The 27,613-nt window shown below is 44.9% G+C and overlaps 1 protein-coding gene across 6 annotated transcripts; it reads left to right on the top strand.

Moving 5' to 3' along the window:
* The first annotated feature begins 93 nt into the window (after positions 1 to 93).
* On the top strand, positions 94 to 27,613 carry FANCG (FA complementation group G). Of its 6 annotated transcripts, XM_058172461.1 has the most exons (14): positions 101 to 300; positions 411 to 471; positions 604 to 735; positions 831 to 1,024; positions 6,137 to 6,290; positions 6,869 to 6,999; positions 12,769 to 12,915; positions 13,330 to 13,493; positions 13,714 to 13,780; positions 15,450 to 15,787; positions 16,247 to 16,287; positions 24,272 to 24,439; positions 24,904 to 25,027; positions 26,384 to 27,613. In XM_058172461.1, the coding sequence occupies exons 1-14, from the start codon at positions 226 to 228 to the stop codon at positions 26,493 to 26,495; spliced, it is 1,908 nt and encodes a 635-aa protein (XP_058028444.1). In that variant the 5' UTR covers positions 101 to 225; the 3' UTR covers positions 26,496 to 27,613. The 6 variants fall into 6 exon arrangements, 5 of the variants coding, with proteins under 5 accessions (XP_058028445.1, XP_058028446.1, XP_058028443.1 ...); XM_058172460.1 differs by lacking the exon at positions 26,384 to 27,613 and having other exon boundaries at positions 95 to 300; positions 6,191 to 6,290; positions 24,904 to 26,175; XM_058172459.1 differs by lacking the exon at positions 26,384 to 27,613 and having other exon boundaries at positions 97 to 300; positions 24,904 to 26,171.

Genomic DNA, 27,613 nt, shown 5'->3' with positions numbered 1-27,613 from the left:
CTTTAAGACCCGGCAACCTCAGCGAAAAGAGGTGGGACCGATGCCGTCACCAGGCAAAGCCGAGGCTTCGTCGGGCGCTGCTCATTGGCTGAGGCCTCGGGTGCGGCCCGCCCATTAACTCCCCGCGGGACTCGACTTTGCCGCCTGTCGGCGTTGCCTCGGCAACGGAAGCGTCCCGGCCAATCGGGCGACGCGGCTGGAGCGTGCGCCCCAGCGCGTGTTGAAATGGCGGGTGACGGCGACGGCTGCTTGGCCTTGTGGAGAGGGGAGAACGACCGGCTGGCCCGGCGCTGGCGGAGGGTGCGCGGCCGAGCGAGGGAAGGAGGGAGGGAGGGAGGATGGACGGCGGGTGGGAGGGACGTGCGCTCGGCCCGGCGGGACTAAGGCCCGCTGTGGTGCTTCCCTTGCAGGCGGCGCGCCTTCCCGGCCAGGCCCCCGCTCCGTTCGCGGAGCTGCTGAGGAAAATTCAAGGTACGGGGGAGGGAACGGCGGGGGGCGGTTTGTAGCCGAGGAGGCTGACGGGAGGCCCGCCTGGGGGGGAGGGGCTTTTTCTCCGGGACCCTCCCCCTCCCCCTCATGGCTCCCCCCGTGGCTTCCCCGCAGGGCTCCCCGCCGCCCTGCCGAGCCTTTCCTTGGAGCTGGCCGTCCTCTGCAACGCCTTGCCCGCCCAGATGCGCCCGCCCGGCGGCTGCCCCCGGCGCGCCTCGGCCTGGATCGAGCGGGGGCTCCGGCGGGGTAAGGAGCGGGAGCGGGAGGGACCGGAGGGGGTGGGTGGCGTCCTGGCCTGGAAGGGAGAGCCGGCCGACCTGAACCCTCCCTCTCCCCGCCAGTGCTGGAGGCTTGTGCGGCGACCGAGGAGGGTCTCGACTCCGGGGATCTCTGGCCGAGGGTCCTCCAGCTGGCCTCGCCCGAGGAGCTCCGGGCCCCCTTGCACCACCTGGCTGCTCTGCAGGCGGCCTCCTGGCTGGCCGACCACCAGCTGGAGAGATCCCGGGAGCTCCTGCGCCTCCTCAGCGGCGCCCAGGTGAGGAAGAAGAGGAGGAGGAGGAGGGGCTGCGACCCCTGGCTTGGGTTGCCTCTTCCCGCCTCAGGGAAGCCTGCATAGGGGGGAGCTTTACACTGGAGTAGCAGCTAATCGGGACCTGGCGAATTAATTCCTGAGTCCAGCTGAGTCCAAATAGCCTTCTCTGTGCTAGGGATTGGCGTGGATACCTTTAATAAAATATTATTATTGGTCTGTGGCCTTTAAAGGTCTTGGCCTGATATTAAATCCCTTTATTTATTTATTTATTTTATTTATAATTTAATTTCTATACCGCCCTTCTCCCGAAGGACTCAGGGCGGTTTACAGCCATATTAAAACACCAAATACAAATAACAATTTTAAAAGCGAATTAAAACCAAGGTTGACTCAGCCTTCCATCCTTTATAAGGTAGGTAAAATGAGGACCCAGATTGTTGGGGTGGGGGCAATACAAGTTGACTTTGTATATAATATACAAATGAATGAGACTATTGCCTTACACAATGTAAGCCGCCCTGAGTCTTCGGAGAAGGGCGGGATATAAATTCAAATTAAAAAAAAAATTAATAGGCCAGATCAACTAAAACGGTCAAAGACCGACATAAAACCCATTTAAAATTACAATTAAAATTATACTTAGGCTAGTCCCGCATGATAAAATAATAAAGTCTTCAGTTCACGTTTGAAGGTCCGGAGGTCGGGGAGTTGGCATTTATTTATTTATTTATTTATTTTTCATATTTGTATACCGCCCTATCTCCCTAGGGACTCAGGGCGGTTCACAGGCAATTAAAAAATACATATAAAAACAAGTTAAAATAACAGTTAAAAAACTTATTCTATAGCCCATTATTAAAAATAATATAAAAAATAAAAACCCGTTTAAAACCAATAAATTTAAAATCTAATCCAGTCCCGCGCAGATGAATAAATATGTTTTGAGCTCGCGACGAAAGGTTCGGAGGTCCGGAAGTTGACGCAGTCCTGGAGGGAGTTCGTTCCAGAGGGTGGGAGCCCCCACAGAGAAGGCCCTTCCCCTGGGCGTCGCCAGACGACACTGCCTAGCTGACGGCACCCTGAGGAGTCCCTCTCTGTGAGAGCGCACGGGCCGGTGAGAGGTATTCGGTAGCAGTAGGCGGTCCCGTAAATAGCCCGGCCCTATGCCATGGAGCGCTTTAAAGACTGTCACCAACACCTTGAAGCGCACCCGGAAGGCCACAGGTAGCCAGTGCAGTCTGCGCAGGATAGGTGTCACGTGGGAGCCACGAGGGGCTCCCTCTATCACCCGCGCAGCCGCATTCTGGACTAACTGGAGCCTCCGGGTGCCCCTCAAGGGGAGCCCCATGTAGAGCATTGCAGTAATCCAGACGAGACGTCACGGGCGTGAGTGACTGTGCATAAGGCATCCCGGTCTAGAAAGGCGCAACTGGCGCACCAGGCGAACCTGGTGAAAAGCTCTCCTGGAGACGGCCGTCAAATGATCTTCAAAAGACAGCCGTTCATCCAGGAGGACGCCCAGATTGCGCACCCTCTCCATCGGGGCCAATGACTCGCCCCCAACAGTCAGCCGAGGACTCAGCTGACTGTACCGGGATGCCGGCATCCACAGCCACTCTGTCTTGGAGGGGTTGAGCTTGGGCCTGTTTCTCCCCATCCAGACCCCTACGGCTTCCCGACACCGGGACAGCACTTGATAGCTTCATTGGGGTGGCCGGGTTTGGAAAAGTACAGCTGGGTGTCATCAGCGTACAGCTGGTACCTCACAGCGAAGCCACTGATGATCTCACCCAGCGGCTTCATATAGATGTTGAACAGAAGGGGCGAGAGAATCGACCCCTGCGGCACCACAAGTGAGGCGCCGGGCTGACCTCTGCCCCCGTCAACACCGTCTGCGACGGTCAGAGATAGGAGGAGAACCACCGATAAGCGGTGCCTCCACTCCCAATCCTCAACCGGCGCAGCAGGATACCATGGTCGATGGTATCAAAAGCCGCTGAGAGGTCTAATAGGACCAGGGCAGAGGAACAACCCCTATCCTGGCCCTCCAGAGATCATCCACCAACGCGACCAAAGCCGTCTCCGTGCTGTAGCCGGGCCGGAAACCGGACTGGAGCAGGTCTAGATAGACAGTTTCATCCAGGTGCAGGAAACTGATGTGCCACCATACTCTCTACAACCTTCGCGAGCGGGTTGGAGACAGGCGATAATTACCTAAAACAGCGGGTCAGGAAGGCTTCTTGAGGAGGGGCCTCACCACCGCCTCTTTCAAGGCGGCCGGAAAGACTCCCTCCAACAAGGAAGCATTCGTGATCGCCTGGAGCCAGCCTCGTGTCACCTCCTGAGTGGCCAGCACCAGCCAGGAGGGGCACGGGTCCAGTAAACACGTGGTGGCATTCAGCCTACCCAACAACCTGTCCATGTCCTCGGGAGCCACAGGGTCAAACTCATCCCAAACAATATCACCAAGACCACCCTCAGACGCCTCATCTGAGTCGCTGCAATTTTGGTCCAGACCGTCTCGAAGCTGAACGATTTTATCGTATAGATAACCGTTAAACTCCTCAGCGCGTCCCTGCAACGGGTCATCCCGCTCCCCCTGGTGAAGGAGGGAACGGGTCACCCGAAACAGGGCGGCTGGGCGGAGGCAGCTTATTCCAGAGGGCCGGTGCTACCACAGAGAAGGCTCTCCCCCTGGGGGCCGCCAACCGACTGTTGGGTCAACGGCACCCTGAGGAGGCCCACTCTGTGGGAGCGCACAGGTCGTTGGGAGGCTATCGGTGGCAGAAGGCGGTCTCGTAAATAACCCGGTCCTAAGCCATGGAGTGCTTTAAAGGTGGTAACCAACACCTTGAATTGCACCCGGAAGGCTACCAGCAGCCAGTGCAGGCCGCGCAGGATAGGTGTTATATGGGAGCAACGCGGTGCTCCCTCTATCACCCACGCAGCCGCATTCTGGACTAGCTGGAGCCTCCTGGTGCTCTTCAAGGGGAGCCCCATGTAGAGAGCATTGCAATAGTCCAGGCGGGAAGTAACGAGGGCGTGAGTGACCGTGCGTAAGGAGTCCCGGTCAAGGAAGGGGCGCAACTGGCAAATCAGGCGAACCTGATAAAATGCTCCCCTGGTGATGGCCGTCAAATGTTCCTCTAAAGACAGCTGATCGTCCAGGAGAACGCCCAAGTTGCGCACCCTTCCCCTGGGGGTCAATACTTCACCCCCAACAGTCAGCGATGGCGTAAGCTGACTGTACCGGGACGCCGGAACCTACAGCCACTCTGTCTTGGAGGGGTTGAGCTGGAGCCTGTTCCTCCCAATCCAGACCCTCACGGCTTCAAGACACCGGCCCATCACCTCGACAGCTTCGTTGGGTGGTTCGGGGTGGAAATGTACAGCTGAGTATCGTCAGCGTACAGATGGTATTCCACCCCGAAACCACGGATAACCTCCCCCAGCGGCTTCATGTAGATGTTGAACAGGAGAGGCGAGAGAATCGACCCCTGTGGCAATCTCTGCCCCCCTGCCAACACCGTCTGCGAACTGTCAGAGAGATAGGAGGAGAACCACTGATAGACGGTGCCGCCCACCCCCAATCTTTGCAGATAGTCAGCTCAAACCTCTGGTAGAAGAAGACTGTCTTTTCCCTAGCAGCCTTAGGTAGGAAGAGACCGAATGGCAGGCAGAAGAGGGTTCCAAGAAGGACAACAAAAATAGACTTTAGTTCAGCATTCAATACCATCATTCCAGACATTCTTCTAACTAAGCTAAACCAGCTACAGGTACCTGAACAGACTTGTAAGTGGATCACAAGCTTCCTAACAAACAGGAAACAGCAGGTGAAGCTAAGCAGGATCACGTCAGATATCTGTACAATTAGCACAGGGGCCCCCCAAGGCTGTGTGCTCTCCCCACTTCTCTCTGTATACCAATGACTGCATCTCCAACGATCCATCTGTTAAACTACTGAAGTTCGCAGATGACACAACAGTGATTGGTCTCATTCGAGACAATGATGAATCCGCATACAGATGGGAGGTCGAACGACTAGCCTTGTGGTGCGACCGAAACAATTTGGAACTGAACACACTCAAAACTGTAGAAATGGTGATAGACTTTAGGAGAAACCCTTCCATACTTCCACCTCTCACAATACTTGACACCCAGTATCAACAGTAGAAACCTTTAAATTTCTAGGTTCTATCATATCGCAAGATCTAAAATGGACAGCTAACATCAAAAACATCATCAAAAAAGGACAACAAAGACTGTTCTTTCTGCGCCAACTCGGAAAGCTCAAACTGCCCAAGGAGCTGCTGATTCAGTTCTACAGAGGAATTATTGAGTCTCTCATTTGCACCTCTATAACTGTCTGGTTTGGTTCTGCAACCCAACAAGAAAGACACAGACTTCAGAGGATAATTAGAACTGCAGAAAAAACAATTGCTACCAACCTGCCTTCCATTGAGGACCTGTATACTGCACGAGTCAAGAAGAGGACTCTGAAAATATTTACAGATCCCTCACATCCTGGACATAAACTGTTTCAACTCCTACCCTCAAAACGACGCTATAGAGCACTGCACAACAGAACAACTAGACACAAGAACAGTTTTTCCCCGAAGGCCATCACTCTGCTACACAAATAATTCCCTCAACACTGTCAAACTATTTACTAAATCTACACTACTATTAATCTTCTCATTGTTTCCATCACCAATCTCTTTCCACTTATGACTGTTTTTGTTGCTATCATTAAGGGTTAAATTGTACCCTATGACCATCATTTGTGTTGTAAATGTACCTTGATGAAGGTATTTTTTTCTTTTATGTACACTGAGAGCATATGCACCAAGACAAATTCCTTGTGAGTCCAATTACACTTGGCTATTCTATTCTATTCTAAATAATGGGAAACACCCCCCACCTCTCTCTGGGCTGTGCGATGCAGTCTCGTTCCATGCTTCCCTACGTCCACTCTTACATTCATTGACTTGATTATAATTTGCGATATACATTGCTCTCTCTCTCTCTCTCTCTGACCGTCTTCATAGTTTGGAGTGGTTGGTTAGTCTTCCTGCATTCTGGCACTTTTGGAGTTCTTTGTTTTTTTCTTTCCAGATCCCGGAACCTCCTTGTGTTGGTTGTGACGGTGAGCTTCTTTCCCTGCTGCAGATGTGGCAACCCCATGAAATGGGAGATTCTGACCCCCTGGTGGTGCAAACCATCAGAGACTTGAAGGAGATTCTGTGGACATCAGCTGCCTTCTTGCAAGGTGAATGTGAGATTCTATGCTTTATGACCCTTCGAACCTTCACCTTTGCCCGTCTGTTCCTTTTGCCAGTAACAGTAGATTTCAGAGACAAAGTAAAGATAGTCCTCCACTTACGTCCACAATTGAGTCCAAAATTTCTGTTGCTAAGCGAAATATTTGTTAAATGACCTTTGCCTCATTTTACAACCTTGCTTGTCACAATTGTCAACTGAGTTACTCGAGTTAAGTTAATTACATGGTGGTAACATGATTGTTAAACAAATCAGGCTTTCCCATTGACTGCCTGTCAGAAGGTCACAAAAAGGAATTATGTGACCCCAGGACACTGGAACCATCATAAATATGAGTCAGTTGCCAAGTGTCTGGATTTTGACCATGGGGATTCTGCAACGGTCATGTGTCAAAAATGGTCATAAATCACTTTTTTCAGTGTTGTTGTAATTTTGAGAGGTCACTAAATAATGGTGACAGGAATTACCTGTAGCCCTCTTTAGATAAGTGGCACAGAGATCTCAGTCTGCAGCCACACATTAAATTGAATCCAGTTAGACTTCCTGATGCCTGTTTGCCTGTTCTAGGTGTTCAGGAGCTGGAAGCTGACAACCCCCATAATGCCCTTACCTTACTCCAAGCGGCTCTGTCTGGGCTATGTACTAAGCGGGTCCTCGCCCAGATCTTCACCTTGATGGGAAGCTGCTACTGGAAAATAGTACGTGTCTTTTATGTGTTCTAAGGAATGTGGGTAAAATGAAAAAAGAAGCTATCCAGACCAGAGAATCCTCAAATATAAAGATGGGAAGGGACTTTGGAAACCAACCAATGCAAAAATTTGTTGCACCATGTCCTTCACTGAGGTCTATCCAATAAAAAAACCCAATTTGGGACACTGCCAAATAGCTGTTGGAGTTTGGATATTTTCCCTGATGGCCAGTCAAAGCATCTTCCTCGTAATGTAAGGTCCCTGCCCTGTTGCTGGGGAAAGTGGAAAGAAAGAGGAGCAGCACTCGGGGGATGCACTCCCTTTACTGTTGGGCTACATTCTGGAAAGATGCGAAAGCATTTATTTCCTCTTTTTAGTGTCTACAGGCACTAGTGGTTTGGCTCCCACTTAGGAAGTCAGCTGCCTCTTATCAGTTTTTCCTCCTGTCTCCCAAGGTCTTTCTCACATCCCATCAGTTGCAGGCTTCTTCAGGACTCTTGAATATAGTTAGTCTAGTTCATGTTGGCTGCTACTATAACTGCCTCTTTCTGTCCTTGGGTTGCCAGCCCTTCATTGTGGCAGTCCTTAGGTTCCCCTGAATACAGTTCCCCTTTGGGAGAAGATCAAAGCAAAGAGGATGGAAGAACTCTGTCCTCTTCTTACCACCACTAACCTTCCACTACACTTCTCTTTTTTTTTTCTTTCATTGTCATACCCGTAAGTCTTTTCAGTTGCTTTTAGCTTCTCTCCCAACCTTCAGTTCCCTTAATGCTTTAGCCTTGCTGGCTTTCTTTCTGCAACTAGTAGCTTCTTGCCAACACAGCTGTTTGGTGACTACATCTTCATACATGTCACATCTTAGCTCTTTTGGAGGCTTGCTGTGCATATCTGGCTGTTCCCTGAGCAGCCCCTTTTGATTCTAATCAGAGCATTGAGGGAATGTCTGTACTTCCAGTGTCTTATACGTGAGAAATTCATGGTGCATCTGCATTTCATTGCTCTGTGTGATCTAGTGCTGTGGCCCCCGACCTTTTGGGCACCAGAGACCGATTCCATGGAGAAAGTCTTTTCCATGGGCCAGAAGGGGCGTGGGTCTGCTTGCATCATGCAAATGGGGCTTTGCTTGTTTGTGGTTGCTGGCATGCCACGGTCTAGTGCCGGTCCCTGGACTGGGAGTAGGGGACCCCTAAACTAATGTACGTCGTAGCTGTGTGTGCTTCTTTCTGTAGAATCCTGAATCATAATAGATGGAGGGTTTCCACTGCTCTTAGCTTTTCTACCAGATCTTCCCTGTCAATCAAGGATGGTCTTTTCAACATCTTTCTGCAAATTGAAACCGCAAACAAAACCCTTAGAGGAGTTATTGGGACTTTGCAAAGCTCTTCCTTTATTGCTCTGTCTCAGTTCTGTGTGAGCTTCTTCAGGAGATTGTTTTCCCCATCCTGTCCTTGGCCTGGTGCACCCACAACAATCTCCTCCTCCTCCCTTTTATTCTTATCCAGATGTTCTTGACAGGATCTCTGCTCCAATTCCTTGACCCCAACATAATATATGACCTTTTTTGAGGTACAGTGCCATCCTCTTGTCTCCTCCTCTCTTCTATCTGAATAAAGGAGGCCCTTCGATCCACGTGTCCCACCAGCAAGCGGGACCCCACAATAAGAAATAACTGAATTCTACAGGCTAGTCCTCGACTTACGACCGTAATTGAGTCCAACATTTCTGTGGCTATGTGAGACAGTTGTTAAGTGAGTTTGGCTTCATTTTATAATATTTCTTGCCACACTTCTTAAGTGAATCACTGCACCGGTTGTTAAGTGAATCTGGCTTCCCCCGTTGACTTGCTTGTCTGAAGGCCGCAGAAGGGGATCACGTGACCAAAATTCACTTTTTAAAGTCACATTTTCATAGAATAGAATAGAATAGAATAGAATAGAATAGAATAGAATAGAATAGAATAGAATAGAATAGAATAGAATAGAATAGAATTTATTGGCCAAATGTGATTGGACACACAAGGAATTTGTCTTGGTGCATATGCTCTCAGTGTACATAAAAGAAAAGATACCTTCATCAAGGTACAACATTTACAACACAAATGATGGTCATAGGGTACAATTTAACCCTTAATGATAGCAACAAAAACAGTCATAAGTGGAAAGAGATTGGTGATGGAAACAATGAGAAGATTAATAGTAGTGTAGATTTAGTAAATAGTTTGACAGTGTTGAGGGAATTATTTGTGTAGCAGAGTGATGGCCTTCGGGAAAAAACTGTTCTTGTGTCTAGTTGTTCTGGTGTGTAGTGCTCTATAGCGTCGTTTTGAGGGTAGGAGTTGAAACAGTTTATGTCCTGGATGTGAGGGGTCTGTAAATATTTTCACGACCCTCTTCTTGATTCGTGCAGTATACAGGTCCTCAATGGAAGGCAGTTTGGTAGCAATTATTTTTTCTGCAGTTCTAATTATCCTCTGAAGTCCGTGTCTTTCTTGTTGGGTTGCAGAACCGAACCAGACAGTTATAGAGGTGCAAATGAGAGACTCAGTAATTCCTCTGTAGAACTGAATCAGCAGCTCCTTGGGCAGTTTGAGCTTTCTGAGTTGGCGCAGAAAGAACATTCTTTGTTGTGTTTTTTTGATGACGTTTTTGATGTTAGCTGTCCATTTTAGATCTTGCAATATGGTAGAACCTAGAAATTGGAAGGTTTCTACTGTTGATACTGTGTTGTCTAGTATTGTAAGAGGTGGAAGTATGGAAGGGTTTCTCCTAAAGTCTACCACCATTTCTACGGTTTTGAGTGTGTTCAGTTCCAGATTGTTCCGGTCGCACCACAAGGCTAGTCGTTCAACCTCCCATCTGTATGCGGATTCATCATTGTCTCGAATGAGACCGATCACTGTTGTGTCATCTGCGAACTTCAGTAGCTTAACAGATGGATCATTGGAGATGCAGTCATTGGTATACAGAGAGAAGAGAAGTGGGGAGAGCACACAGCCTTGGGGGGCCCCTATGCTAATTGTACAGGTATCTGATGTGATCCTGCTTAGCTTCACCTGCTGCTTCCTGTTTGTTAGGAAGCTTGTGATCCACTTACAAGTCTGTTTAGGTACCTTAGCTGGTTTAGCTTAGTTAGAAGAATGTCTGGAATGATGGTATTGAATGCTGAACTAAAGTCTACAAAAGGACCCTTACATAGGTCTTTGGAGATTCAAGATGTTGTAAGATGTAGTGCAGAGCCATATTAACAGCATCATTGTTGATCTGTTTGTTCGGTATGCAAATTGCAAGGGGTCTAACAGCGGATCCGTGATGGTTTTCAAGTAGGAAAGCACTAGCCTTTCAAAGGCTTTCATGACTACAGATGTTAAAGCAACTGGTCTGTAGTCATTCAGTTCCTTGATGGTGGGCTTCTTGACACTGGGATGATGGTAGGCGTTTGAAGCAAGAAGACATAGCACATCTCTATGATTTATTGAAAATATGGGTGAAGATGGGGGCCAGTTGGTCAGCACAGACTATTAAGCAAGAAGGAGTTATCTTGTCTGGGCCTGGAGCTTTTCCTGGCTTTTGTCTGTGAAATAGGTCCTGCACTTCCTTTTCTGTGATCACTAGGGGTTGTGAACCCAATGAAATGGGGTCAGTTGTAGGAGGCTTGGCTGTTGTTGGTGTGTCTGAGATGGGGGTTGTGGAGATAGGTGGCTGTAGTTTCCTTTCAAACCTGCAGTAAAACTCATTCAGGTCATCTGCCAGTTGTTGATTACCTTCAGCCTGGGAAGGAGGTTTGCCATAGTCGGTGATATTTTTAAGAGTTTTCCACGTTTGCTGGTTCATTTGCTGAAAACTGATTCTTTAGCTTTTCAGAGTAGCTTCTGCTGCTCTGATCTCCCTTGTTAGTGCATTTCTGGCCTGATTGTACAGCATTTTATCACCTTTTCTGTAGGCTTCCTCTTTGGAATGTCGTAGCTGCTTAAGTTTAGGTGTAAACCAAGGTTTGTTGTTACTGTATATTCGCAAGTTCCTTGTCGGTACACATAGGTCTTCACAGAAGCTGACATATGATGTTACAGTATCTGTGAGTTCATCCAGGTCTGCAGAGGTATCTTTAAAAATGTTCCAATCAGTGCAGTCAAAGCAGGCCTGCGGCTTTAATTTTGACTCCTCCGTCCAGATCTTTACTGATTTAATTGTTGGTTTTGTGGTTTTAAGTCTTTGCCTGTAAGCAGGTACAAGGTGAATCATGCAATGATCAGAGTGTCCTACAGCTGCACGAAAGACTGATAAGCATCTTTTAGTGTTGTGTAGCAATGGTCTAGAGTATTCTTGCCTCTGGTGGGACAATTGACATGCTGAAAGTATTTTGATAGCTCTTTCCTTAAGTTTGCCTTGTTTAGATCTCCCAAAATAATGGCCGGTGAATCAGGGTGTTTGGCTTCAGCCTCCATGATTTGGTCAGCTAGAATTCGTAATGTCTTGTTTGCACAGGCTTGAGGTGGTACATAAACAGCAATTAGAAGAAATGAGGAAAATTCACGAGGCAAATAGTATGGTTTGCAGTTGATAATTAAAGTCTCTAAATTGTTGTCGCAGAATTTGTAAATTACAGATAAATCCTGGCACCAGCTGATGTTAATATATAGGCATAAACCTTCACCCTTCATTTTACCAGATGCTTCTGTAATTCTGTCTGATCATATAATCTGAAACCCTGGAATATTCAGGCTGCTATCTTCAATTGATTCATTTAACCAGGTTTCAGAGAAGCATAGGATTGCTGAATTGTGAAAATCAGAATTGTATTTGTTTAAGAGGAGTATTTCATCCATCTTATTTGCAAGTGAACGTACATTTGTTAGGAAAATTGAAGGCAGAGGAGTTTTTTTCCCTGACTTCAATCTGTTTAAGTTCCCAGCACATTTACCTCTTCTTCGCCTTTATGTCCTTTGGTTTTTTTGGTAATCCATGGCTCCGGGGGAATTGCCTCTTCCTTTGTTCTTCCTGTCTCCTCTACATTTGTAAAGACGGGGGTGGTGGTGAGATCACAGAAAGCTACTCCTTAAAGAAATGTTGCTTAATTTTTAGCAGATGGTCTCGTGAGTAGGAAATCCGTTGTGAGTTGCAGAGAACAATTAGAAATAAAGAAATCATTAGAGAGCATTTCACCGAGGCAGCCTTTGTTGGCGCCTTCTTGCGAAAAAATTTCCATCTTGCAGAAAAATTGCCATTGTAACTTCAAATGGTCGCTAAACAAACCATTGCAAGTTGAGGACTTAACTGTATTGGACTTCCCACCCCACCCGGCCCCAATTATAGCTTCCAGTTCTTCCTCCTCGTTCCTTGTTCTTGGAGTGTTTCTCCAGAGACCTCGGACTCCTTGGTTATGTAACCTGACCTACTTCTCTGTGTATTATTGGTCTCACTCCAATCTTTGAATTACAGATGAAGGGGAAGGAGGGAGAGCATCTGCTGAATATCCCATTTATGATAGGAGGGTCCCTGTTGCTGTGGGGTCTTTACGGAATTTCCCTGTAAAGAAACAGGGACGTTCCCCTCTTGCGGAAGAACCTGTGGATCATCCAACCGAAGGTGGCCTGACTCAGCTCAGAACAGCTCCCCAGAAATCTTTTCAGCTCCAAACAGCACTCTGAAAACTCTTGAGACACAACAGCCAAGCTTTGTTTTATCCCAGTTTAATGTGTTGTGTTTACACAACTGGTGTAGATGCTCCGGGGATCCTCAGCGTGATTCTGCCCTCTCTGATGTGCCTCTTTTGGACCTCCAGGACAAGCCACACACAGCGCTGCAGCACCTGAAGCAAGCCCTGGAGATGGACTCCAGCTTCCTGCCGGCCTTGTACCAAGCAGCTCTCTTGTACCACCAACTGGGGCTCACCAAGGCCGAACTGGAAGCTCTGCTGCTGCTTTGTCAGGTGGGTCTCAAGAGGACGATTCCCTCCCTGCACCACTTCCTTTTCTATCCAAGGGGGAAAAGGGCTACAGCAAGTGTTTATATGGTATCTTATTATTTTAATGCTGCCTGGAATCTGCCAGAATCCGTGATGTACGTTGCTTTCTTCTAATACGGTCTTTCCCAACCTTGGTCCCTTAAAGACGCATGGACTTCAACTCCCAGAATTCCCCAGCCAGCCTTTCTGGGAGTTGAAGTCCACAGATCTTCAAGGGGTCAAGGCTGGGAAATAACTCTTCTAATAAATCTGATAAAATGAGAACGGTATTAGGAACATGCTGAGCCTCAAATAGCATAGCACTGCCATAGCTGAGCAAGGCCCAAGTTCATGGCAGAGTCCGGCATTTTTCCTTCCCCCTCTTTCTTCTCTTCCCAGGCTCTGGAGAGTCCTCCACAGGTAACCCTGGAGTCCCACGAGTCCCATTTCCTCATCCGGACAGAGCTGCTCACCAGCGGATGCCATCCGGCTGCTTTCCTTGCCCCAAGCTGCCCATCGGGAGTGAAATACATGCTGGCCAAGAGATGTTTGCAGGCGGAGAGGTGAGGGCCTCCTCCCTCCCAGGCCCCTGGGGCTGGGCTGAACATCTCGCTCAAGAGAAAGCCCTTTCTTTCCAAGTGTCAGATGCCTTGAAAAACCACAGTCCAGCGAGAGCCCAATAGAGAGAAGCTGACCCTGGCCCACCCTCCGTGCTTGAGAAGGGCTAATGGGACTGCAGGCCACGGAAATAATGTCTGCTGATGGGAAGTGTCTCTCCTGCAGGACAACGGAGGCTGCAGAACATTACCTGGACCTTCTGGCTTTCTTTCAAGAAGGGCCTCTTCCACAGGTGAGGGGTTGCAGCTGTTTCCTCTACAGACTCAGCTGGGTTATTTTTTTTTTTTTATTGAAAAAGTTTTAGAACAACAATTAAATTTTTCCCCCTCCCCTACCTTCCCCCCTCCCTCCAAAACCCCCTCCCACCCCCACCCCCGACTTCCTGGAGCAAACACAAGGTATAGTTCATTAAACAAACAGTCATACATTAAATTTTTAAAATCTAACACAATTATAATCCTTCTCTCCCACATAACCTGACTTCTTCCATTAAAATCAAAAACAACATCCTTCATTCAAAGGCAATCCGAAATTTCTTAATCTGATATCTATTTTGAATATAATCAATCCAGTTCTTCCATTCATTTAAATATTTTTCTTGAGTACTGTCTTTCAAGAAGGCTGAAATTTTAGCCATCTCAGCCAAATTGGAAACTTTCAATATCCATTCTTCTATTGTGGGTAATTCTTTTTTCTTCCAATATTGTCCAATCAACAGTCTTGCTGCTGTTATTAAGTTCAAAATCAACTTAGTCTCAATCACTGTACAGTCCGTTGTACAGCTGGGTTATTTGTTTTGAATGCCTCACCCTTGATAGAGTTTGAATGGGTTAACACTCCACACTCCAATGGACACCCCCCTGCGCCCCCCCCCCCGGTGATCCTCAGTGTCTCTTCCAGATGGAGGGGTTTGCAGGAGGGGAGCCATGATAGATAGTCTGGTGGAGCCTCTTCCAATTAACTTCTTTCATGAAAAGGCACAAGGGTTCTCACAAGCTGCAGTTGATACCTTTTAATAAAGATGCTACAGATAATCCTCAAGTTATGACTGCAATGAGTGCACCCATGATGGTTTGCCACTCACGATAGTTGTAAAGTCGGGTGGTTTTATTCATTAAGCAAACGCCACAAGAGTTAAGCAAATCAATGGTTCGCCCTGGGCACGGTTTTGCCGACAACCAGGAGTAAATGCCTATTTTCAGCAAACCCATCACAAAATGCAGTTATGCAACCATGTGATGCTGGGATGGCCATCAATGACCCCTGGCTGCCCTGCACCTGAGGCGCAGTCCTATGACGACACTTTGTCTTTGGATCATAGGTACCTCCCCACTAAGTGACCAGTTGTACTTGAGTACTGTAGTTGGAAAAGGGCTATGAGATTCTTGAAATTTTTTCCGCACGTGTAGGGAGATTCTTGAAATGTGGTCTCTGTGACCTCTGAACTCTCCAAAAAGATAGTTGCAAACAATTTTATGAACCCATGTTGCTCCCCAGGACCATAAGTTGGCCATTTAAGGTGTGGGGGCTGGCTAGGAATGCCCGCACCCTTTCCCAGGGATTCTGGTGCCCTTAAACAGAACCCTTGCCTGGCCTGTAAAGACCTGAAATTGTTGTGAAAGTTGTATGTTCAAAAGAGTGGAGGCAAAGAAAAGCCACCTAAGGTTGTGAACAGAGGAATGTGGGTGTAGAAATGAATCCTGATGCTGAGCTTTGGGTTGAAACGGCTACTGGATCTTCACTTTATTTGGTGCCACCCCCAAAGATCTTCCAGTCAAGGGCATTGGGCTGGGCTCACTGAATTCGGGAGGAGGCGATTATCTTCACTCCCACCTGTGAATGCTGCTTTCTGCAGAAGGATTCATTGTGGGGGTGGGGTGGGGGCTTTTTCCTCCTTCAAGGTGTCTCAGTGCAGGGAGCTGGCCGTGCCCAGAATTTCAGAGGTCTTCCTGGAAGCGGCCTCTGCTCTGGAAGAGGCAGCCAGGCACCAGGAAGCCATTGTGGTGTGCGAAGAGGTGGTCTCTCACACAAGCAGGCTAATCCCGGCCAAACTCTGCATCGTGCTGGACCCGAGTTCTGAAGAGGAGGCTATGGGGGCGACAAAATCTGCTGCTGCTGTCCTGGAAGAGCAGAGAGAGCGCCTGTGTTGTGTCCTCTGGCAAGCAGCCGCCCACTTGATCCAGGGCTGGGCAAGAACCCGGATGGGAGAACCCAAGGAAGCCATAAACAGCTTTAGCAGGTAACTAGCATCCGGTGGAATCCTGGTCATTGACAGGTTTGCCTCTCCCTTTTCCACTGTGACAGCTGGCACAGCAACCTCATTTTCTGGAGTCAGGAACGTTCCCTGTGTGTCCTGGCTCATACTTTGAAGGAATAGGGCTGTGTAGAGTATATTGCCTATTCTCCCTATTTTGAATATGATTTCCTCTCTTTGCTTCTATGCATTGATTGTGGCCAAGAGCCAGAGAAATAGTGAAGTTTTCATCCCAACATCTAGTCTCCTGTGGAATCTCTGAAAAATAAAAACTTCTGTTTTCAAAAGGAGAGGTGAGAAACCCCCGTTATGTCTCCACACCAGAAGGAAGCTCATAGGTAGCAGAATAGGGCTTTTATCAGCAAAATAGGGCTTCTGTCCTTCTTTGGGACTGGATCCTCCTAGCAGCACAGAAATGACGGCACTTCAACCCTTCTCCAACAGGTGTCTTAATGATCTCCTGAGAGTCCTTTTGGTCAGCACAGGTATGGACAGAGGTCTTCGTTGCTTGCTTCAGTCTCCCTCTTGACCTGGTTCCTGGGCTCTTTCCAGAGGAAATGACTTCTCTTCACTTGAATCACAGGATTGGAAGGATCAATTTGGGTGATCCAGGCCATGAATGAATGTGTGTGTGTGTGCGCGCGCACCCCTACCCATAGGCACACGACTCAGTGCAAAAGTCCAAACTTGGGCCCACCCACAACGGGTAACCTTCCATTTCTGGTTCTGTTATTGAATTGCTGCTAGAGGAGGTTTTGGGGCCTTCTTGCCTCTTAAATCCACCCTCTGTGTTGTGCACTCTGGGAAAATCAAGGAAACTTCTCGGCCTTCCTTCCTGATACTTTTTCACGTATAAGTAATTCTTAGCTTATGATGGCGACCAGAATTGCCAGTGCGATGTTATGTGATCACACTGCTTAGGAATAACAATTCTAGTTGCCATCATTGAGTGAGGATTTCACATGATTGACTTCTGACATCCTGCCGGCTTCCCCAATGACCTTTCTCATCAGAGAGGAAGAAGAAAGCTGCTCTGGAGCCTCCAATCAAATTAGTTATCCAAATCCTTAAAATGTTTTTTTTTTAATCCATTTGTCGTCTTTATACATAAGTAGCAGAGAAAGGCCACAAAAAAGTTAATGGTAAAAACAATCCCTGATTTATAAAGTTTGGGGAATCTTGCTCTAATCTGGCAAGATGGTTTTTTTATTTTTTTATTGAAAGAGTTTTAAAAAACAAAAACATTTTTCCCCCTTTTTCCCCCCTCCCACCCAAAAAAAAACAAAAAACCCCTTCCCCTCCTCCCCGCTTCCCGGTCAATCACAAGGTATTGTTATACATAAACCAAACATAGAATAAAATTTTCCTTCCAATCCAAATAACCACATCCAAAGCTTTTCATCTCCCAACCCCTCCCATTACATAAAATAACTTTCTAATTATTCAAAGGCAATCTGATATTTCTTAATCTGATATCTGTTTTGTAGATAATCAATCCATTTTTCCATTCAATTAAATATCTTTCCTGCGTATTGTCTTTTAAAACGCTGAGATTTTAGCCATCTCAGCCAAATTAATAACTTTCAATATCCATTCTTCTATTGTAGGTATCTCTTCTTTCTTCCAGTATTGTCCAATCAACAGTCTTGCTGCTGTTATTAAATTCAGAATCAATTTAGTCTCAATCCCTGTACAATCCGTTATAATTCCCAAAAGGAAAAATTGTGGCAGGAACTTTATCTTCTTCTTCAGTACATTTTGAATAATCCACCAAATTCTTATCCAAAAGACCTTAATTTTCTTGCAAGTCCACCAAATATGAAAATATGTAGCATCATCACAATCACACCTCCAACATTTCGCTTGGATATTAGGATACATACATGATAATTTTTTGGGATCTAAGTGCCATCTATAAAACATCTTATAAAAATTTTCCTTAAATTCTGTGCTTGTGTAAACTTAACATTTCTAACCCAAATTTTCTCCCATGTTTCCAACATTATTGGTTCCTGAATATTCTGTGCCCATTTTATCATACAATCCTTTACCAAATCCTTTTCCGAATCTATTTCAAGCAACACATTATACAATCTCTTTATATGCTCCTGGGTCTGATTTCTAATTTGCTTTATTAAATTTTCCTCCCTTTGCATTATACCAATTTTTTGATCTTCTTTCCATCTAGCACTTATTTGCCCATATTGAAACCAAGTATAATTCCTCCCTTCTTCATTTAATACCTGTAATGATTTTAATTGCAATCTACCTCCTTCAGCATACAAAAGTTCTTTATAAGTAATCATTTCCTGTTTCTGTTCTATATTTATATTCTCTATTGCATGTCTAGGGCTCGCCCATATAGGAATCTTGTAATCTAATTTATAGGAATATTTTTTCCAGACCCGCAAAAGAGCACTTCTCAACACATGATTCTTAAAAGCCCTATCCACTTTTTTTTCATAAAATAAATACGCATGCCATCCATATAACAAGTCATAACCTTCTATATTCAAAATTCTTTCCTCTGTTAAGTTAAACCAGTCACTTATTACTGAAAGGGCTACTGCTTCATAATATAGTTTAAAGTTAGGCATTCTTAAACCACCTCTTTCCCGTGAGTCCTGTATTATTTTCATTTTAACCCTCGCCTTTTTACCCTGCCATATAAATTTGTTAATCCCAATCTGCCAATCTTCCAAATTTTTATCCTTTTTAATTATTGGTATCATCTGGAACAGAAACAAAAATCTAGGTAACACATTCATTTTAATAGCCGCAATCCTTCCCAATAGGGATAACTGCAATTTCTTCCAGCCACTCATATCATTCTGAACTTTTTGCCATAGCAAGTCATAATTATTCTTATAAAGTTTCTTGTTCGATGAGCTTATATTGACCTCTAAATATTTAACCTTTTTTACTACCTCAAATCCTGTCATTTCCTCTAGTTTTTGTTTCTGTTGTATAGACATATTTTTAATTATCACTTTTGTTTTATTCTGATTTATTTTAAATCCTGATACCTTTCCATATTTATCAATTACTTCCAACAAAAATCTACTTGAATTTATAGGATTTGTTAACGTAACCACTACATCATCTGCAAAAGCTCTAACTTTGTACTCATATTGTCTAATCTTAATTCCCTCTATTTTCATTAATTCTCGTATTTTATCTAATAATGGTTCCAGAGTCAAAACAAACAATAATGGTGATAAGGGACATCCCTGTCTCGTTCCTTTCGCAATCTTAATAACTTCTGTCAAACTACCATTTACTATAATCTGTGCTGTTTGCTCTCCATAAATCGCTTTAATTATTCTAATAAAACAGTCTCCAAATTGCATTTTCTCTATTAATTTAAATAAAAAATCCCAATGCAATCGATCAAAGGCTTTCTCTGCATCCAAAAAAATAAGTGCTGCTGAAGTATTCTTCTTTCCAAATATTCCAATATATTAATAATCTGTCTAACATTATTCCTCATCTGCCTCCCTTTTATAAAACCAGATTGATCAGTATGAATTCTTTGTTGTAAAACTAACATTAATCTATTTGCTATTATTTTTACAAAATCTTATAATCATTATTTAAAAGTGAAATCGGCCTATAGTTACCAGGTTTAGAGCAATCTTGCTCCTCTTTGGTATCAGTGAAATAAAAGATGTTTTCCATGACGGGGTATTCCTACCCTAATTGTATCTGATTAAATAATTCTTTAAGTGGGCCTAATATTTCATCCTGTGTTTTTATAATAAGTTGCTGTAAGACCATCTGTACCAGGGTTTTCCCATTTTAATTGTTTAATTGCCTCCACTATTTCTCCAGTAGCTATCGGCCGATTCAGCTCCTCCTCTGTTCTAATGTTAGAATATTAACCTTATAATCTTTCAAATAATCATAAATGTCCCTATTCAATATTTTGTCTTTTGCATATAGTGCAGTATAAAATTCTGAGAATGCCTTTTAATTTTATCCTGTTGGTATATCTCTTTACCTTTATATTCTATTTTTTGTATGACACGTGCTTTCTGTTTCTTCCTTAAATTATATGCCAACCATCTCCCAGGTTTATTTGCATTACAAAAGGTATTATGTTTAGCATATTGTATATTCATACACCTGGTCTGCCATTAACATATTAAATTGACTCTGTAATATTTTTATAGCCTCTTTAAGTTTGTGATCTTGTGGGTTTTGAATTAATAACTGTTGCTTCCTTTGAATTTCTTCTTCCAAATACCTACGCTGCCTTTGTTTATTATTCCTTTGCCTATTGTCCAAGTAAATCAATATCCCTCTAATAAACGCTTTGCTCGCCTCCCACACAGTTCCTATAGGTGTCCCTTTGTACATATTAAAATCAAAAAATTCTTTTAACTGTTTCTTACAATAAGTTACATTATCCTCATATCTAAACAGATTTTCATTCAACCTCCATGTTCTACCACCTTTTTTCCCTTGTAATAATTCCATCCATACTGGGCTATGGTCAGTTAAACACCTCGGAAATATCTTCGTTTTCTTCACCCTAGAAAGCAAGTCATTAGAAATTAAAATAAAATCAATACGTGAAAAAGATTGATGCCTATCAGAAAAAAAAGTAAAATCTCTCTCATCTGGATTCCGTAACCTCCATATATCTCTAAACTCAAAGTCTTCCATCATTTCAAAAAAGGATTTTGGTAATTTTGCATGTATAGGTATCTTCTTGGAGGAGGTTCTCTTATCCTTCTTGTATCAATTACTCCATTCCAGTCTCCTAATAAAATAAACGAACTATAATCCCAGAGGGTCAACCTCTCATGTAACATTTTGTAAAACTTTTCTTGTTGCTGATTAGGTGCATAAATACCTATCAGCAAAGTCTTTTTTGCATCTATCACCAGTTCAATAGCAATAAATCTTCCTTGAATATCTGCCTCAATTAACTTAGCTGGTATATCCTTCCTGATATATACAACAATTCCATGCTTCTTTTCCAAAGCTGATGCAACAAAATGGTTACCCAATTTTGAATTAATTAAATATTTTTGGTCTGATAATTTTATATGTGTCTCTTGCAAACAAATCACATCATTTTTAAATTGTTTCAAGTAGTGAAATATTTTCCTTCTTTTCTGAGCTGAATTCAAGCCATTAACATTCCATGACAAGATTCTATTTGCCATTACTGGCCTCCTGAAGCTTTGAAGCAGACAACGAAAGCTCCTCCTCCGTATCTTCCGTCTAGCTCCTCCCACAGCTTCCATACTGGGATCCTGACTTTTACTTTGAGACTGTTGCTCTTCTTTACGCTTAAGGGCTCCTCTTGTCACCCTTTGCTCTTGTGGTTCCTCTAATACTGGCAGCAATAAAGGCTCTTGGATCACCACGCCTTCTTGAGTCTCTTGAAGTTTTTCTATCACTTCTATTTCGACTTTCAAAACTGTAGAAAGAAAATCCTTTGCCTTTAAAACAGTGTCAATTCTATATCTCCTTCCTTGATAGAATACTGTCAGTCCAACTGGCACCTCCCATCTGAATTGAATCTGATGTTTTTTAAGTTCTTGTGTAAAAAAAGCAAATTCCTTCCTGTCTCTTAACATCTTTGAAGGAATCTCTTTCAACACCTTCAACTCCTGTTCTCCAATTTTTAAAGTTGTCTGATATGAAACTTGCAGAATCTGATTTCTTATAGTCCTTTTCACAAAATAAACCACAATGTCCCGAGGAAGCTTTCTCTGTCTTGCAATCCAGGAATTAACTCTATATATTTTATCAATTTGGTAAGATACCTCTTGGGGGTCCACTTCAATAAATTCAGCCAATGCTTCTGATATAATTTTTCTTAAGTCTTCTCCTCGCTCTTCTTGCATACCATGAATTCTAAGAGCTCCTTCCATAAGTTTATATAGAATAGAATAGAATAGAATTTTATTGGCCAAGTGTGATTGGGCACACAAGGAATTTGTCTTGGTGCATATGCTCTCAGTGTACATAAAAGAAAAGATACGTTCATCGAGGTACAACATTTACAACACAATTGATGATCAATATATCAATATAAATCATAAGGATTGCCAGCAACAAGTTATAGTCATACAGTCATAAGTGGAAAGAGATTGGTGATGGGAACTATGAAACGATTAATAGTAGTGCAGATTCAGTAAATAGTCTGACAGTGTTGAGGGAATTATTTGTTTAGCAGAGTGATGGCCTTTGGGAAAAAACTGTTCTTGTGTCTAGTTGTTCTGGTGTGCAGTGCTCTATAGCGTCGTTTTGAGGGTAGGAGTTGAAACAGTTTATGTCCAGGATGCGAGGGATCTGCAAATATTTTCACGGCCTCTTCTTGATTCGCAGTATACAGGTCCTCAATGGAAGGCAAGTTGGTAGCAATTATTTTTTCTGCAGTTCTAATTATCCTCTGAAGTCTGTGTTTTTCTTGCTGGGTTGCAGAACCGAACCAGACAGTTATAGAGGTGCAAATGACAGACTCAATAATTCCTCTGTAGAATTGGATCAGCAGCTCCTTGGGCAGTTTGAGCTTACTGAGTTGGCGCAGAAAGAACATTCTTTGTTGTCCTTTTTTAATGATGTTTTTGATGTTAGCTGTCCATTTGAGATCTTGCGATATGATAGAACCCAGAAATTTGAAGGTTTCTACTGTTGATACTGTGTTGTCAAGTATTGTGATTATATTGTATTGTAATATCACAACCTGATCTTCATTTTGAGCCACTTTTTTCTGAACACCTTTCATCTCGTCTTCTAAATGCTTATTTGACTGAGAGATCTGTTGCATTTCCACTTCCAATCCTTCAATTTTTTTACTCAGTCCTTGAACTGCCATAAGAATATCTTCTCTTATTTTTGCATTAAAATTCTCCATCATCTCTTTTTGCCTATCTTCAGAAAGTTTTAATTGTTCTTTCAATATTTCCTCAAGACTTGGTTCAGATCCCCTTCTTCCAGAAGGCTTTAAAGGTTTAGCTGCCATTCTGTCTTCAAAAGAATCAGGAATTCAAACTTAATAACTCTCCTTCCTCCTTTCAGTATAAAAAACTCCGTTTGTAACAATCCACAAATAACGCTGCTTCATCGTACTAAAAATTTTACTTTCACTTTCAGACGCCATTTTAAAAGTCAATTAATCAAAGACAAAGAAAGGTTTCAAGTTTCAAAAGGAGTCGGTACTTGCCGTGCTGATTCTACATCAAAGATCGAACGCCAGAAATTCCGCCTGCTTAGAATATCAATCAATTTAATAAGTCCTTTAGAGCAGAAGCGACATTCCCTCCTTTTCCTGATAAAAACAGGAGCGTGCTGAAGTTGGAGGAGTGGAATTGGTGGGTCATAAATCCAGGAAAATTCGCTCTTGAGAGCAAACCCCCTGTCAGACCTGCCACTTTCCCACAACTCTGATAACCTCTTTCACCCAGAGGTTATGCTAAGCTCAGTGAACAGTGATTTTTTTTCTGTTTCACTGACTTTTACAATCTTCTAACACGGAGTGCTCTGTTAGAGCACCCAGCAGGAGGGTGACGTCACTGGAGCCTCCTGGCAAGATGGTTTTGAATTTTATTTCTGTCATTCAATAGACATTAGCTATCCTACCTAATTTTTTGTTAACTGCAAATTTGACAAATCTCTACTTCTCATCTAAGTTATTAAACTATTGAAGCCTAGAAGAGCCAGGAGCAGTTCCTGTGGCCCCTTACTTGATGAGCTGCACCTCTCCAGTTTGATGCGCTATTGATGGACGTACTTTTCTTAAACAAAAAGTCAAGCTCCGTTACACCCGCACAATCTACCTGAGAAGTGCACAACCAAAACTGAGATGAGGTTAATCTAGCAAACTGTATTAGCAGATCCATGCTGACTTCTGAAAATTACGACTTTGTTTTTATGATGGTTCCCTTTGGGATCTCCCCAGGATCACATCAGAATGACACATCTGTAGGCCATGCATTTACATCTCCCCTTTTATAAATCACCCATTATGACCCTGGGTGGCATACCATCTCGCTCCCTGACGCTTCTCTTTATTTCAATGAGGGGCATCAGTTCTTCAGGATCGGAGACTGGCCATCAGCTGTTCCCTTCGCACAAGGTGTAGGGTGCAATTTAGTACGGTGTACTTAACTCCTTCAAAGAAAAAAGGGGTTCTAGTACCCTGTTTCCCTCCAAATAAGACCTCCCCTAATAATAAGCCCAATCGGGCTTTTGAGCACATGGGAATAAGGCCAAGCGCTTATTTCAGGGTTCAAAAAAATTTAAGGCCAGGGTCTTATTTTTGGGGAAACACGGTAGACAGTTGAGAGGCCTCTGCTTCCAATGCTTTTCAGTTGGCCAGGGGGTTCCTTTTTGCTACCTCCGCCCTGGCATGGCTTCATCTGAGAACTGGCTGTCCCTGCAAAATAAGAATCTGCCTCGTTTTGGGGGCTTCACGGTCGTCAAGGGCCACTGTTTTCTTTCTCTCGCCAGGCAGCTGCAGAGCTGAACCAGAAAGAGAGCAGACGGCCATACCTGAAGCAGAGCCGCTCCCCCAAATCAGACTCCTGGCCTTGACAGGAAGAGGAATCCAGTTCCTGGAGCTGGGGAGGCTCAAAGAAGCCTTGATGGATTTTCAGTACAGCTTGCAGGTCTCTCCAGGTACCTTCAGCATGAAAGTCCTGCTCTGAAAAGTTAGGAAGAGTCTTTTGGACGGGGTTGGCAAGGAGGGTGTGTTACACAAAAAGGCCTCTCTCGGTGTGCCGGGGTGGGAGGAGACGGACGGGTGGAATCTGGATTAGTCTAAGCAAGATGAGATGAAGCCCTTTCTCAGAGGGAAAGTGGCAGTAGCCACGGACAAGGTGAGCATGAGGGTGAGATGAGGCTGTTACCCGAGAGGTTGGTTGTGATCACATCCGTCAGGCATGAAAGATCAGGACCACACGTGAAGGTCCAGCTAAAGTAGCTTATTGCAAATTATGTCCATGCACAGAAATCGGCAGAATTAAAGGGTTGTGGCTGCTTATGGCTACAATTGGTGGGGATTCTCAGCTGATCCCTCTTTTCACTCCACCCCCGGGTTCTGCCATCCCTTCTCCTACCGTCTCTCCTTTTTTGTCTTGCAGGCAGCTGCACCTCTACTTTGTACTTACTGCACACCCTCTGGAAGCTTGACCGGAAGCAGGAGGTAGTTGCACACTGGCCGAAGGTCCCGTCGGAGCCTGGCTTGATGGAGGGAAACACAGGAAGGTGTGTGTCCTTTGTGCTAAGTGTTGTCCCCGAAGCCTCTCTAGGGAAACTCAATCTATGGAGGTTCCGTCCAGTCTCTCTCTCACAAACCTCACCTAAATGGCCCCCACTTTGGGTCTGGTTCTGCTTCCTGGCCACCAACACGCAAAATAAACCCTTCATTTCTGTGACCCAGACAAGGATACAATGAAAAAATGTTGTTTATTTATTACTAGTTTTTTTACCTTGCCTGTGTATATGTGGGCAACTCAAGGCGGCAAACATACATCATCCTCGTATTTTCCCCACAGCAACAACCCTGTGAGGTAGGTTGGGCTGAGAGAGTTACTGGCCCAAAGTCACCCAGCTGGCTTTCATACCTAAAACGGGACTAGAACTCACTGTCTTCTGGTTTCTAAGGCAGCACTTTGTCCACTGCACCAAACCCGCTCTGAAAATTCCTGGTGTTGCCTCCCCCAAGCTAGCAGAAAATAGAAAAGGGATGAAGTGTTGGGTTCTTGACATTCTTTGAGCTTGGTTGTTTTGCTGCAGACATTTCCTGACCAGGCTTCATAACATCATCAGACCAAGGGGGAGGAGGACTTGCTGGCTGTTTATATAGAGTAGCTTGCCCTGCCAGGTTTGGGAGTGGTTGGCTCCTTGATTAGGTTTATTGCCTGTGAATCTGAGTGACAGCTGTTGGAGAGCCTGTCTGCTGGGCTCTTGATTTTCTTCCTCGACTTTAAATGGTATGTAAACAAGATTTACCCCTTGGTCTCTGTCAGTGGGTGATGTGTGGGGAATCCCCTTGTTGAATTTGGCTTGATCAGAGATAGTCAAGAGTTTCCCAGTTGAAACTCTGGTTGGGCCTGTCTGTGTGTTGTGAAAGGAAGGTGTTTTTGTCAAGTGTTCTGACTGCCAGTTGCTGCTTGCATAATTCTGGGCATGAACAGCTGTAGAACTGCGGCCTCTACCTGAAAAGAGGGAGCCCCCCCCCTCCCCGGTGAACAGGAGGGCGGCTTCCTTCCCTCCTCTTGGGCTTTGGCCTTGTGGTTTGTGCAGCAGAAGGGGTGTGTGTGTGCGGGGGTGGGGGGGGCAGGCTGAACTTCCATCCTTGGTCATGGCAACCTCCTGCTAACTTTTGATGCTCCTCCCGCCCCCTCCTTTTTTTTAATTGAAAAAGTTTTAAAACAACAATTAAATTTTTCCCCCTCCCCCACCTTCCCCCCTCCCTCCAAAACCCCCTCCCGCCCCGACTTCCCGGAGCAAACACAAGGTATAGTTCATTAAACAAACAGTCATACATTAAATTTTTAAAATCTAACACAATTATAATCCTTCTCTCCACATACCGCCCCCCCTCCTTTTGTGTTCCAGACCTTTCCCACTCTACCTGCGATCGTGCGTGAAACAGATGGAGTTTCCTCACAGGGAATCCTTTGCCAAGGATTTAAAAAGCTACCTCGGGGAGAAGGGCCAGGTGCTTTAATGCTTTCCTCTCAGCTGCTGCTCTCGCTCCCGAAAGGGCTTCACCTGTGGGAAGAAGGCAACGCTTTCGGAGTTCCAGAGGGGGTGGGGGGCAGCGGAGGGAGTGGGAAGGGTGACCTTTCTTAATGGCAGAAAAGGGTGTTCTTGCTCCCACATGAATATCTGCCAGGCTCATCTCTGGCTCATGGAGCTGGCTTGTATGACTCAGGAGGGCTTCGTGCTCAATGGGAAGTGGGGAAGAGATCCAGGCACAGAGAACGCGGCTCCCCTTTGTAATGGTGAACCTCAACACGCAGCATTTCAGAGGAGAACAGTCTCGGCTTCTAGAGCCTCTGCATCCGTTGCCAGAGTCTGGATAAAGAGCAGGAGGAACTGCCAAGAGGCATCCACTGAATTGTGGAGCTCAACCAAAATGACTTATTCTAAAGCCGAGCTCTCCAAAGCTTGGCAACCTTAAGACTTGTGGACTTCAGCTCCCAGAATTCCCCAGCCAGTTGCCAAGTTTGGAGAGCCTTGTTCTAAAGTTGTAGACGAAGCAAGACTGTACCACAAAGAAAGACTATTCCTGAATATGGGAGTCCTATTGAGATCATTTGGTTAAGTTTAAAAGGAGTTAAAAACCAAATTATGCCGTTTTGGGATCCGACTGTAGCCCCTCTTCACCCAGGCGGAGGGTGCAAATGATTCTTTTCTAAATCGGGTTTCCAGACGGCAGGTTCTGGTGGTGATGGGAGACTTCAGTTAACCCAAAACTTGCTGGAAAATGAAGAGTAAAGTTGCAGCAGATTTCTTCTTTCAGCAGTGAATGCAATGGAACTATTGTAGTATCTCTTTGCATCAAGTTCAGGCCCACCTGACTAGTATTTTTCTCCCAGTGCCCCCCCCCCAGGAAACAGGTAACATGGAAGTTTCTTAATTCCTGGTCTTGAGGGGCCTCCCTGATTAACGGATGCATCCAAGTCAGTGTCCACCAAATCATACGGGAATGATGACTAAAGAAGGAAGGGCTTTCTTTGATCTTCAATTCCTTTCTTTCAGCTCTATTGGGTGATCCCACCTTGTTCCTTCTCCCTGTCTACTTCCTGTATGCAATACATGGTTTTCTGTTTTCACAATTGG

Source organism: Ahaetulla prasina, chromosome 2 (genome assembly GCF_028640845.1).
Source record: "Ahaetulla prasina isolate Xishuangbanna chromosome 2, ASM2864084v1, whole genome shotgun sequence".
In the NCBI taxonomy this organism is placed as follows: domain Eukaryota; kingdom Metazoa; phylum Chordata; class Lepidosauria; order Squamata; family Colubridae; genus Ahaetulla; species Ahaetulla prasina.
Note: the sequence above shows the minus strand (reverse complement) of the source record. Positions and strands in the feature narration are given on the sequence as shown.